Source organism: Mercenaria mercenaria, chromosome 10 (genome assembly GCF_021730395.1).
Source record: "Mercenaria mercenaria strain notata chromosome 10, MADL_Memer_1, whole genome shotgun sequence".
NCBI lineage: Eukaryota > Metazoa > Mollusca > Bivalvia > Venerida > Veneridae > Mercenaria > Mercenaria mercenaria.
In genome coordinates, this window is record NC_069370.1 from 40,564,280 (window position 1) to 40,579,318 (window position 15,039).

General features: G+C 36.1%; 1 protein-coding gene across 2 annotated transcripts in view; it reads right to left on the reverse strand.

Moving 5' to 3' along the window:
- Nucleotides 1-12,832, reverse strand: part of LOC123561827 (uncharacterized transporter slc-17.2-like) — a 49,356-nt gene extending 36,524 nt beyond the window's left edge. The window contains exons 1-2 of one of the 2 annotated variants that reach the window (XM_045354441.2): nucleotides 12,333-12,828; nucleotides 2,732-3,060 (exon numbers count right to left, since the gene is read on the reverse strand). In XM_045354441.2, coding sequence (XP_045210376.1) covers nucleotides 2,732-3,047 — 316 coding nt within the window. In that variant the 5' untranslated portion in view covers nucleotides 3,048-3,060; nucleotides 12,333-12,828. Of the gene's footprint in view, nucleotides 1-2,731; nucleotides 3,061-12,332 lie in introns of both variants that reach the window. The other variant, XM_045354443.2, reaches the window with a different exon arrangement.
- Nucleotides 12,833-15,039: the final 2,207 nt, after the last annotated feature.

Below are 15,039 nucleotides of genomic sequence, written 5' to 3' on the forward strand. Positions count from 1 at the left end.
AATTAAGGTTTTTTCAAGAAAGCCTGATCCCAGTCCAAACAATCCAGTATGTATGTGTGACAAATAGGTTCATTTGGCAATTTTGGAATAAACATTTAACTAAATATACTGAAATACATCTGAGAAAAGATTTTCATTAAAAGTCTTTTAGTCAAGTCAATAGAATCGATCGAAATTGAGAGCATCGAAGGTTATGTCAACAGTCCATAGGTGAGAGCTAGATAAACTTAGATCTTTCATCAGCTGTAAATTAAAATACCATGAAAACATTTTTTTCTGAATGTAATGGATTATGATGGGTACAGTCAGACTAGTGCAGATCATGTATGTTCAGCAGAGCTGCTTAATACGTGGACCCACCATTAGGTACGCAGGCAAGTGAAGGGCAACTTAATACGGTAGCACACTTATTACATCGTGGTACGCGACAACTAACAAAATGTTAAAGGTCTACATGCCTATTACACAGTGATGTACACAGGCTAATATAAATCAGAAGGAAACAGTGGTAACTTTATGATGCGCTACTTATTTGCCTTATTACAACGCTGTGTGCGCAGGCAAGTGCGGAATGGCTTAGTATGGTGGCTTATATCAAGATATAGGCCATTACACCATGATGATCGCATACAGATGCAGAGCAGCGTCTACATTGACTTTCTATATTTATACACACATGAAGTAATATTTGGAGCGCTGGACCATCTGGCTGACTGATTTTATTCGGACTTTTAAATATTTTAGACACAACCTTTTCATTGTAATAAAATGGTTACGTTTATATAATGCTGAAGTTGTGCTTTTAACAGTTATACAGTATCATAAATTCGTAATACATGTTGCTGCAAATGGGAGACATATAGCATGATTTGTGTCCAAATAACCCTGGTTAACGCTTCGCACACTTATTAAGACGATTATCGACAAATTTATCTGCCAGATAATCCCGCATAAGGTAGTGGACCCGTAATTACACTCGGCAATTTCTGTATGGTTACGTACTCCCGTTTTGCCATTTGATACTCTTCGTACGTAAATGTAGCTGTACGCGCATACGACTCTCGGTAAAAACCGAAGCATGCCGAAATCACATTCGGAGGATACGTAAACTTCCGAATGTCATTACGGGTCCACTACCTTAACGCCACAGCGAATTTAACGCTTGAAATGGCACGTGGTCCATCTCCATCAAAGTAATTAAAACTGTGGTAAATTCCTTATGTATTAAATCTATATTGCTAAAACTTTGCACGGCGTTTTCTTGTAGAATATACCAAATATGTGCTAACTTTCATTAGAATCCTTGCAAGATTTACATATAAAGGGCAAAAATCTAATTTTAGCATTTTAAAGTCTAAGTTTCAGACTTAAAACGTTAACTAATATGGGTCTTGGATCTGATAAATTCCCACCTGAAAACAAGACTGAAGGACAAATAACTTTAGCACTAATTACTTTCGTCATGTTAAACGGAAATTATGGCAAGTGTTCAAATGAAAAATAATCCAACAAATATAATGACATACAATAAATAAATCGATGTATTTGCTTGAATCTGGCTAATTTACATTAATGATATAACAAGACTCAATATTACACGTTACCTGATCGTTTGCATGCGACACTAAGGTTATAAAGGTCAAAATTTAACTCTATGTGGCGCCGTTTTACTATTTATTCACTATTTTGTGATATCATTTATTCATTTATTGATATCCCTAATTCAAATATGGATATCAAAATCATTTTTGGATATCACAAATGTGTGATATCTTTAATTTATATAAGGATATCATAAATTTATTTTATGATATCTTCATTATATTTTGGATATCACTAAATGCATTTGAAGATATCACAATTGCTTTGAAGATAGGTACAAGTCTTGTTTTTTTTTAATATCTTAAAATCAGTTTAATTCCATGATATCATATGTTAAATTCTATTTTACGATATCCACAAATTAATTCAAGATATCATTAAATAGAATTAGGGTATCATAAAATATATTCACTTTGTGATATCACTTAACCGATTTAAGGCTATCATTTAATTGATTTTAAGATATCATTAAATGAATTACAGATATCTTGAATTCGATTTTAGGATATTATAAAATGAATTGTTGATATCCAAAAATGAAGACGAATTCTGGATATCTTAAAATCGAATTTATGACATAATTAGATAAGTAAACATCGAAATTAGGATATGACAAAATCAAACATTATTGATATATACTTAAATGATTTATTGATATTTTACAATTATTGTCTTTTATTGAGGTCGATAGGATTTCACATGAAAAAAATGACCAAGGGCTTTCAGGTCGATACTAATCGAACTTAAAAGACAACGATTGTTTATTATTAATTCAAACACTGAATACAGAGAAGCTGCCGCTGATATTCATTTTTCACGGCATATTTTGTATGACGTCATATTGTTTTAACGTTAAAATGCCATAACGTCACACGTACTTTTGGCTCAATCATGTGACTTTTTTATCACAAAAATACATTTATAATATCATGAAATCACAAAATGAATTTAAGATAATTTACGAGCAAATAGTAAAACGGCACTCCATAGTTCACCTACTTTTGCTTTAAATTACGTATAAGTTAAAAACCTTTCGAAAAGTATACAATACTCTTCACAATGAAAACTTTAAAACGGGTGTCCACACGTGTAAAAAATCTTATAAAAGCGTACTAATAAGTTAATTTACCTTCATCTAGCGCCACGTCTTCTTCGGTCGGTTTCTCTAAAAACATAGGGAGGGAGTCGGCATGGCCGAAACTCAAACTTGGCCGGCGAGAATAACTTGATATAGAATCAGATCTCCCCCTCCCGGAACCAGTGCTCATCCCGCTAATAGTGCGAATTCTCCTCGCCGACTCCCGACTGATTTGCCTCTGCATGTCTTTATTTTCATGCTGCACACGTTCTACTGGCGACTTCCCGCCCGCGCCAGTGGACTCTGTTCCTGTCCCGTCATTGCCTTCCGGCGTTTCTTTCGAAGAAAGTTGCGGTGATTCAGGCATTTTCTGTTTTTACCTGAAAGTATGAAAAATACTCCATTTATCTACTAATTACTGGATTTGTTAGTGACCCTACACGGAAACGTGTGGGGTCAGTATAATAAATTAAGCGGGAGTGGGGAGGTTTTCGCTTCTTTTTTAGCCTGACCCAACATGAAAATCTACAGTTACGGGGATCATCGCCATGTGACCACCTTTAACCAAAGGAACAGCTTGATTCTTGTGAGAGGTAAAACAAAGTTACACGTTGTAAAGAAACACAGAAACGAATCTGAGGGTTTTGTCATTCCATGTTTACACTTTTCGTGTATTCTTACACTAATGTGTTAATCTGTTAGATTTATCTTTGTAATACTGAGTTAAGTAACTCAAAGTAGGCAGAAATAATCTTTCTTGGATGTTTACTTTCCACGAAAACAAACATCTTACAAAAAATATGTTACATTTTGGTGTAATGATTTCTATTTATCTAGCGTGTGTGCTTAGTATTTATGCACGTGCTAAATAAACGTGACAATAATTCGCACTTTGAAAGATACTCTAGAATTGTCATAACAGCGATTCTGTCGTGATTAAATTGCGGAGAAAATACGTACTGGAGCAGCAAATAAAACTTGTACCCTGTCAGGAGCAAACGTTTGCTCTTTACATTATTATCTGAGAAAAAAAAGGAACAGCGATCTCGTAAGACATTTATCTTAATTAATTCTTAATATCCAGGGATGCTTTCATATGTGAAAGAGGCGTCTCAGGACTGCTAATTAACCCTCAGCCTGCTAAATTTCTATAATGGAATGGTCCATCATTCAATCTGGGCAATACCATTTGTTATTCGAAGGGGTGTTCATTGAAAATTTACTAACTGAATAGCGAACAGTGCAGACCATGTCTTGGTCTGCACTGGTCGCCGCAAAGGCAGAATCATTTGCCGCCAGCAGGCTTAAGGTTAAACGCAAAATGAAAACCATATTTACACTAACTGGTTTGAAACCTTTTACAGCCTATAAACGAGTAACGTCTAGTTTGATCACTCCATAATCGTTACTGTTTCTAGTGTAATAATCATTTAAGTATTTTCAGCAATTCACAACGGATGACGTATTGCCGTCAAACTTGTTTTATGTTATTTGGTCCCGTAATGACCATTGTATTCTACTTAGAATAAGCAATCAAATGGAAATTGCCAAGCGTCACCTTCCGTCTCATTCAAATAGCGACTTTCCACATTCAGTAGAACCATTGGCAGCGGGATGACTAAATCACGTGTAATAACGAAAGGTTAGAAGAGGATTACTTTTTTACATAAAAACAGTAATGTATAACATCTTTTTATCAGCATTTCCAGTCTTTCACTCCATTGTCTTGAAGGTCTGTCTATTTGCAATACAAAAATACCGACCAAATATGGTGTGGCAACGTTAAATGTCGCAACGCCGCTAAATGTCGCAACCACCGTTAAATGTCGCAAGGTTGACGTTAAATGTCGCAACCACCGCTAAATGTCGCAAAATCGTCTGCCGCTAAATGTCGCACCTTTAACGTTAAATGTCGCAAAAATTTGCCAACCGTTATATGTCGCAACACCAACGCTAAATGTCGCACTTCCTATTTGACACTATGATTATCAATTCCTTGTGTATAAGAAAAATTAACAGGTTTATGTAATACAAATAATTATCTTAATGATAAGTGTTGTTACGTATAGCAACAAGAGGGCCTTGTTGGCCCTAGATCGCTCACCTGAGTTCCACACCTTGCTTGAACAGTCACGCAAGAAAAATATTTGTGAAATTATTTTGTAATAGGGCCAGTGTTTTAGGATAGAAATATTCTGAGGTTTCGGGGAGAGAGAGAGAGGGTTATGTGTGGGTAGACGGAAAAGTAGGATAATGAAGTGAATGAGACTAAACCAAACAAGAGATAACCCCTCCCATACATCAAAATTTTGAACAAAAATTGCAATTTAAGTCCAGCATTCCATACTTGTATTTCAAAATTGTCAATGGGAAAAGACCCTAACCATCTAAAATAAGTGTGCCTCTAGTACGTACCTAAAAATAGACAAAAACGCACCACAGGCCAACATTTAATACCTGTATATAAAAAACTTTCCCACAAATACGGACAGAGGAACCCCGTACCTACCGCACGTCGCCGGTGACGCTTTTGTTTTAAACTGGTGCCCCCCCCCCCCCCCCCCCTCCATCAAAATTTCTGGCCCCGGCCTGTTTTGTAATGAAATTCAGGTCGACTAAATACATGCGATACAACACGCGCGACAATACGGAGCGCGAGCTTAAAGTCTCATGAGCTAAACAGGACTCCACAGAATTACATAGTTCAGACCTGAAATAAATCTAGTACTGTGGCAAGTACCACGTTAGTGCTCAAACCTTTAGATATGAAATGTATAACGTATGTATGTTGCGGAACCACTGAAAAGCAAACGTACAGATTAGAATGAAAGGTCAATTCAGCCCTTCCAAATCAAGCATTCATTACCCAGTCTTATCTTTAAGTTGTAAAGACTGTTAACTTATCTTATTTTGCTGTGCGACATTTAGCGTTGGTGTTGCGACATATAACGGTGGGCAAATTTTTGCGACATTTAACGTTAAAGGTGCGACATTTAGTGGCAGACGATTTTGCGACATTTAGCGGTGGTTGCGACATTTAACGTCAACCTTGCGACATTTAACGGTGATTGCGACATTTAGCGGCGTTGCGACATTTTTCGTTGCCACAGAGAGGTTAAGTTACGACCCTTCCAAGACATTTTAAACATCATACGGTGAAATAGTGTAAACAGTAAACCAGATCTAACACAAATTTCATGAAATCTCAAAGGAGAATATATATCAATGCTTTTGTTCTGTGAAAAAAGTGACAAAGTAGGGACATCCGTATCCTATCGTCCGTTTGTCATTGTCTGTAAATGCGAAAAAATATGTCTTAGAGACAATGTCGTGACACACTGAGCATGACCCTCAGTTGCCGGTGTCTGAACTCCGCATTGAAGCTCGACATTCGTTTATTGCTATGAAAGGTGAAGCTTGGCATTCCAGTGTTTATCCATACAAAAATGGATGCCGATGGCCGAGCTGGTATTCGTTTTTCACTATATAAATGTGAATGCTGATAGCTAATCCTAGAGCCACATTACTGAACGTAGAATGCGGATATGGACTATTTTATATTTTAAATCGCTTTTTAGAAATTAATCTCAATATCTTAAATTATTTAAATGAATTAACAACTACGTCGTAAATGTTGCATTACAAGACCGGGAAGCTATATGCGGAACGGAGCTACATGTGTTCCGTTTATAGCTCCAATTTATGTCCAGCCTCAGTGTACCTGTGAAAATTATAGCAACTAGCACATCCCCTCATGAGTAGGTGCATTTCATAGAATACTGTTGAGTTAATTAACTTCTTATTATTATCAATATTCTAATTATGCAATCTTTATCTGAATATATGCTAAGCATGACACGTATTATCAATCCAGGAGTCTACAATATTTTTGGAAGTTTCCATACAGATATAGAAGTAATTTCCGAGAGCAGTCACTTTATTCTCATTTTTCACTTGTTTTTGGATAAAAAAAATAACTTCTGTAAAGCTGTAACGCCCAGTTTAAAATGTTATTCAGATAAAAAAAAATGTTGCAAATAAATTAATCCATGCATGACTTTTCTAAAGGCTTTTTCCGCTTATAAGCACTGATGGCATCAGGGGTCAATGTCATTGAAATATCAAGTTTTAGCAACGTCGTTAATTCAGTTTACTGTTCTAACTGCATTCGTCAAAAACAATTCGGCTATTGACGGAAGAGATATTAAAACATCAAAAGGCTTTTATCTGCAATTTTATTACCTGACAATTACACACAGAATGCAATATTCACTTTCAAACATCATTTACAAAATATTAAATGTATTATAAAACCGTCATTAGCTTAATACAAGAGATCACAGAGTGATCTTGGCGCCCACCAATGTGCCATTTTTGAGTGTTCCAAATTTCAAGACTTACTGACTACCTCAAGGTCAAATTTCATTTCTGTACACAACACTGTGCATGTGGTCCAAATTTGAAAGCTGTAGCTTGAGAAATGTGAAAGTAGGTCACTAGGTCAATGTCAAGGTCAAAGTTTGTTTCGGTACACAATCCTATGCATGTGGTCTAAATTTGAAGCCTATGGCTACAGAAATGTGAAAGTAGGTCACTAGGTCAATCTTAAGGTCAAAGTTCATTTCGGTACACAAAACTATGCAAGTGGTCCAAATTTGAAGGCTGTAGCTTGAGAAATGTTAAAGTAGGTCACTAGGTCAAAATCAAGGTCAAATTCTATTTTGGAATACAAAACTATGCATGTGGTCCAAATTTGAAGTCTGTACCTTAAAAATGTGAAAGTAGGTCACTAGGTCAATGTAAAGGTCAAAGTTCATTTCGGTATACAAAACTATGCATGTGGTCCAAATTTGAAGGCTATAGCTTGAGAAATGTAAAAGTAGGTCACTAGGTCAAAATCAAGGTCAAATTTTATTTCGGAATACAAAACTATGCATATGGTCCAAATTTGAAGCCTGTACCTTAAAAATGTGAAAGTAGGTCACTAGGTCAATGTAAAGGTCAAAGTTCATTTCGGTACACAAAACTATGCAAGTGGTCCAAATTTGAAGGCTGTAGCTTGAGAAATGTAAAAGTAGGTCACTAGGTCAAAATCAATGTCAAATTTTATTTCGGAATACAAAACTATGCATGTGGTCCAAATTTGAATCCTGTACCTTAAAAATGTGAAAGTAGGTCACTAGGTCAATGTGAAGGTCAAGGTTTTTTTCGGTACACAAAACTATGCATGTGGTCCAAATTTGAAGGCTGTAGCTTGAGAAATGTTAAAGTAGGTCACTAGGTCAAAATCAATGTCAAATTTCATTTTGAAACAAGGAACTATGCATATGGTCCAAATTTGAAGCCTGTACCTTCAAAAATGTGAAAGTAGGTCACTAGGTCAAAATCAAGGTCAAAGTTTTTTCCAGTGCACAAAATTATGCATGTGGTCCAAATTTGAAGGCTGTAGCTTGAGAAATGTGAAAGTAGGTCACTAGGTCAAAATCAAGGTCAAGTCATGTCAAGGTTCATCTTGCCACTCAAAATATACATGTGGTCCAAATTTGAATGTTGTAGTTATTGACAAGAACATTTTAAAAGCTTTTCCCTATATAAGTCTATATGAACCATGTGACTCCTGGGGCGGGCCATTTTTGACCCTAGGGCGATAATTTGAACAAACTTGGTAGAGAACCACTAGCTGATGCACATTACAAGTATCAAAGCCTTAGGCTTTGTGGTTTGGACAAGAAGATTTTCAAAGTTTTTCCTTATATAAGTCTATGTAAATCATATGACCCCCAGGGCGGGGCCATATTTGACCCTAGGGGTATAATATGAATAATCTTAGTTGAAGACCACTAGATGATGTCACATACAAAATATCAAAGCCCTAGGCCCTGTGGTTTTGGACAAGGGGTTATTCAAAATTTTTCCCATATAAGTCATTATAAACTATGTGACCCCCAGGGCGGGGCCATATTTGACCCCAGAGAAATAATTTGTAACATCTTGGTAGAGGACCACAAGATGATGCTTCAAACCAAATATCAAAGCCCTAGGCTCTGTGGTTTTGGATAAGAAGGTTTTCAAAGTTTTTCCCTATATAAATCTATGTAAAATATAGAAATAAACAAAGGGCCATAACTCACTCATAAATTGTTGAACCAGTCTGATTTTCAGGGGGACACAACTAGGGTACCAATACATCATTCTGACAAAGTTTGGTCAAAATCCCCCCAGTAGTTTCTGAGGAGATGCGATAACGAGAAATTGTTAACGGACGGACGGACGGACGGACGGACGGAATGACGGACGGACGGACCACGGACGCAGAGTGATTTTAATAGCCCACCATCTGATGATGGTGGGCTAATAAAAATACCCAGACGCAGTGGGAGGACTGTTCACTCAAGCTATTTTCATACGTTTGTATCATAATACCAGCGTATACAATGCATATTAAGCAGACATGCGATTTAATTACACTACTATAATTCAGACTGAAAACCGTATTTGATTTCAAGTTCAAAAATTAATATTATATTGTGGTTGAGTAATAGTATATTCTAAATTGAAGTACCTCATCCGTATAAATGTTTACAACAAATGTTTACGTCTCTGACTCGTTTAACAGTAAACATGACAACAATATATCAAGTTTACAAGGACAAGACATTTTTTACTCATCTTACAAAATATGGGAACAAGCGATCCTAAGACGCTTACCTGATTGACTGACTAACTGGAAAGTTAAACATTAACCCTTATCATGCTGGACACGTTTGGTTCTGCCTTTGCGACCAGTGTAGATCATGATCTGCACTGTTCGCTATTCAGGCAGTATAGTTTTGGTAAGCACCCTTTTAACAGTTAATGGTACTGTCCAAATTGGAAGATGGACAAGTTCATTATAAAAATTTAGCATGGTAGGGGTTAAAGGTATTCTAATGTAAAAGTTAACTTAGTGCCAACAGGTCAGAGTTTTTTCTCTCCAAAACTGTTCACGCAAACAGCAGAACCCATCCCTGAAACTAAGCTGTTTGTTTATAGTAAATACCCCTTTAAACTTTCAAGGACAATAAAACCACTTCTGCTAAAAAATTAATGTAACTCAACCCCTCAAGTGACATTGAATAGGTAGGACAAACCATATCCGCGACTTTAAACACTTAGGACAATTCCAGCCCGTGAGTTTGAACAGGTAGGACGAATTCCAGCCCAACCTGACCACGAACAGGTAGTACAAACCCCTCCCGTGACTTTGCAAAGGCTAGACAAAGTAATTGGGTGACTATGAATATGTAGAACATCCTTCTGTGACGACTTAAAACATGGGGGGCAAACGCCTCTCGTGCCTTTGAAATAGTTAGGATAAACTCCTCCCGTGCCTTTTACTAAAAAGACAAACTCCTCCCGTGCCTTTTACTAAACACACAAACTCTTCCCGTGCCTTTTACTAAACAGACAAACTCCTCCTGTGCCTTTTACTAAACAGACAAACTCCTCCCGTGCCTTTTTAACAAACAGAGCAAACTCCTCCCGTGACTTAATTCAGGTAAGTCAAACTTCTCCCGTGACTTTGAGCATATAGGTCAAACTCCTCAAGTGACTTAAATATTATGCTTGACTTCTTACCGTAGAATAAAAGATTTACTACAACTATCTTTACTATTCGCTCGGCGTAGGCGGACGTTTAGAAAAGTTCAACGACCTACAAGAATAAGGTCTTTAACCCCACTTTTATGATGATTTACCTGACTGGTCAAACCGTCCTATTATTAAAATCTCCAGTCATTACTGGATTAGTGTTCATGATTTTTGTACCGAGTAACACACACACTGGATGAATCATTGTAATTCCAAGTACATGCTTCCGCGCAGATATTTCTTTTTTAAATGATTTTGCTTTCCGCATCAAACATGTTGAAAGAAAATTTTGCCAATGTAGATCGAAACTATGATCATCGTATAGGAAATGATCTAAGTATTAAAGAAAAAAAGTGCTCACACATATATGTTTCGTTAGTAAGCGCTGTTTTTCGAAAATTACTGCTATCGGTTCCAAAACTGACGCAACGCTGAAACACGTGGTTCATCAATGTGTGAATGTCTCAGCTTGAATGAATAGATACTGGAATTATTTATAAGTGAAACATACTCAACACGCATACATATCAATATCGGATGTGTCAATAGGCTAAGACACTTAAGAATGCAACACAGCGCAAGGGATAGGCGATGCAATATACTTAAATGAGATCTTGATGCATTTTGAAAAACTAATCCCGCTACATCTGTCACAAACCGTAAAAATCCTATATTGACTGGCATCAATGTGTTAATTAAGATAAAATAGTCTGTCTTACTGTACGTGCAGGAGAGAATGTACGCGAGTATTATGGCGTTCCGATAGGGCCATCGTAATGTCGACCCCATGCTGAGGAAAGGGCTTTATTTCGGTAACACGATGCCACAGCACGACAAAACGCGATCTTTCGCATCGTTTTGTCGTGCTATCGCACGGTATTATAATGCTGTCACATCTTGTTGTCATGCTGTTGTAATATCGCACTTACCTCAGTCCTCTACAGGGATCGACAGTACGACAATACGATGCCCTATCTGAACACTATATGTGTGAGAGAAACTTGCGTGAGCGAGTGAGTCAGTGAATGAATAGGTTTGTGAGAGACTGAATGAAGGAATTGATCTATGAGACAGTGGGTGGATGAACGTTAATGTTGAGCATTGGCGTAGGCGATCTCAATTGGGGGAGGCAATGGGGGATTGTTCAGCAAGACCTATCCATATTTTCCTGATTTTTTTTCTAAATGTTGTCTCAAATTGGCTTTTATTTCTTTATGTATTGTTACTTCTGACAAAAGTCAGTTTTGCATATGCTGCCCCCCCCCCCCCGCCCCCACCCGTGCTCCTACGTCTTTGTTGGGTTGGGAGAATCAGTAGGCAGCCTCATTATGGAAAAACCAACAGGTTGTTCGTCTACATGTTATACAAATTAGAAACTTATCATGACACAACTAAACACAAACCAAACATATATCAACGATTATGTATGTTATCTCATGTTACATCTATAAGTTAGGACAAAATCTGGGTCATTTATACACTGTCTCCAATACAGTATCATGTTTACGTTTTATTTCAAAAAAGACTATTTAGCCTACTAGACAAATAAAAGCTTGTCAGATCTTCCCATTAAAACCATTCGCTAAAGGCAATCAGTTGTATATTATTTTTTAACGTATTGTTCAGGTCTATTTTTATGGTTAATGTTGTACACAAACCACTCAGACGTTTAAAATAGGCGTGATCGATTGAACGAACATATGAATCATTTACAAACAAGTGCTTGGTTAATTATTTAAAATGTTAAATGTTCCTTCTTGTATTACCGGTGATTGTCAATGCCGGTACCGTTTAAAACTGATACAAGTATAAAATGTGTCATTTATAAAAAGTATATTTTTTCATTTCATTTCAGACCTTCCTTATGTTATCTGTCCTTAATATTACACTAACAGTACAAACAAAAGCACGTGTTTATAACTGATAAAATACTATTTTTAAACACTATTATTTTTACATGTTATTTAATACAATATATTGTTTAAGAAACACATGTAAAACAGAGAAAAGATAAATAACTTACAGTACGGCTATATTAAATGTCCCGAGTGTCCTCAAGGAATGTTCACATCTCATGTAATGCTTCACGTAGAAATTTAAACGTACATTTCGTCATAGAAAAGTCTTCGTATCGATGGAACTATCCCCTTTAGTATTTCCTCATCAGTTTCTCATCCCACCGATACGGTCCGGATACCTCGTAACAGGATTTACCAATAATTATTATACCGGTATTAATCAAAATTAAATTAGATCTATGTATAAACACCAAGAGCTTGTTACCTTAATCTCAATCAAACAATGAAAACATATTTTCTGTAACGTTTAATTTGAAGGTTAAAATAGACTTCGTATAGGAAGGTAACATCTTCAAGGTGAAGGCCAAGGTCGCGACTCGCGAGCTATTCTTAGCAACACTTCTCACAAGAAGATATTCCAATAAAATGTCAGTTATGTGCTACTCCGCAAGTAAACCCAGCCACACAAAATTTGATTGTAACACTCCGACTACGCACAGATAATTTAGTCGATTTAAAATGTATTCATTCTCACGAGTGTCTAAACTATATAAAAACTACACATGTTGAGCTGCATAATGAGACATAACACAGTAGCTTGATCAATAATGTTCAGCGTTTAAGCTTGATAAAACTTAACTCCCTTGCTTAAACATATATTTTACAAGCTACACTACTCAATGTGATTATATGACACGTTATTCACTATATGTGAAATCTTTCTTTCGGCTTCACATGCAGACAGACAGACAGATGTACAGTTCCACTATACAACAAAGTGTAATCAGAACCAGCAGCTTAATTACCGGCCCATAGTTCTAGAAACAAAAATACACTAGTTTTAACATTTTCCAAAATATATTGCATTTTACATTTATCTAGAAGCGGTTGCCGAAAATAGCAATAAAAGATAAGATATGTTTTTTTGTTATAATTATATGTATAATATTTTCAAATGCTTGAATACTATTACATAATCATTTGTTTTTACAAAGGTCTGGTGGTGTTGTTTTTTTTTCTTCTTTTTTTTATTCATTTACTTACAATTTGGTATAATATAGCGGGACGCTATTCGAAAATTGGAAAATATAAAACATCTGCACATTGATATTAAAATGAGCTTTTACTTTCAGATTCAATAACAAAATGAAACAGGAGAAGAGTCATTTTCAATGACTTATATGCACTAGTAGTTTTGAATGAATGCGATTTGTCAATTAAGCAAATGAGTGTTTTCGTATTTAGCATACATTTTGATAAATAATGTGCATAAAATGACATATTCCTCGGATTTATTTGTTTTTGCTACATTTCATACACAGTAAAAAAAAAATAAATAAATTCGGGCACTAATGGGTGAAATGCTCACGGACTTTTAATTAGCTCGAGTGGAAAAGCGCCAATTTCATTCAAATAAATTCATTAAATTAATGACATTTTAAACTTTACAACTGTTTGAATACACAACCTGCTGCCTGATTGTTTAATTAATAAAACCATTTTTTAAATATTTATTTCATTGTATGTATCATTTACAATTTTAATTATAACGTAAATAATAAATAGACATATTAATTTACAGGTAGCATGATTCAAATAAGGTTAAAAAGAACATGGTCTTTAGATCTTTAGATTGGTGAATGAAACTTGCTTGTTTATGATTACAATGCACTTAAAAACAACTAATTTCATGGTCCGCACTTTAGAAAGCATTCATCTCTGTTACTCTTTTTGCAATTTATAAACTATGACGTGATAATAAACTCAATAAAGATGTTAGAAGATTTCGCTCTGACTATGCTAGTTTTTGTTTAGACTTTCCAGGTTTGATGGTGGAGGAAGACCCCAGGTGCCCCTCCGTGCATTGTTTTATCACGGGCGGGCACATGTGTTATAACCACCGACCTTCCGTTAGCGGACTAGTTAGAAACTTTATGATAAGCCATGCGTAGCAGCTTGGAGGCCGCCCCTACCACTGAACTTTGACAAGTTGAGCCAGTAATGATTCCATGACCTACCCCACTTCCCTCGTCACCAACCCGTAGCCCCATAAACACACACATTATTGCCCCGAAATTATTATGATCTTAGAAAAATGCATATAAATGACACAGTTCAACAATTACACGATGTAGCACGTACAATTATTAGCAAAGCTGCAAATATACGAATTTTCATATCGATATTATACATCAAACTGGCCCCGTCCCTATGTTTGTTCTATCATATTTCTAATATATAAATTTTCTTCATTTTAATAACGGTGGAAGTTACTCCAGCATGCTGTTTCTGTATTGACATTTTTATTGCCCCTGGCTCCTGGTTTAGCCTTCAGATAAAATGGCTTGAAAGTTACTTATAAAAGGTTTGCAGTATTTAAAAAAAAAATAACCATGCAGCCAGGGAGCCAGGATATAAATCGAGGGGTTAAAGCCAGAACGGTATAAGTCCACGTTTTACTGAAAATCACTTTTTTAGACTTTTTAATACCATTTTTAAAGCTCCTTCTTTTGTCCTTATCTCTGGCACCATATAAGGTATAAAACCTAAGATATCAAAGGGAACCATATCGCAATAAGTGCTTATCATCAGTATTGTTGTATGCCAGAACGTTATAAGTGCATTAACATGAAAACCAGAAGGATTTAAGTGCACTTAGTTCCTTCTGGCGGTATACATTTTGATATATTATGTAAGGTAAAAAATGTGCCA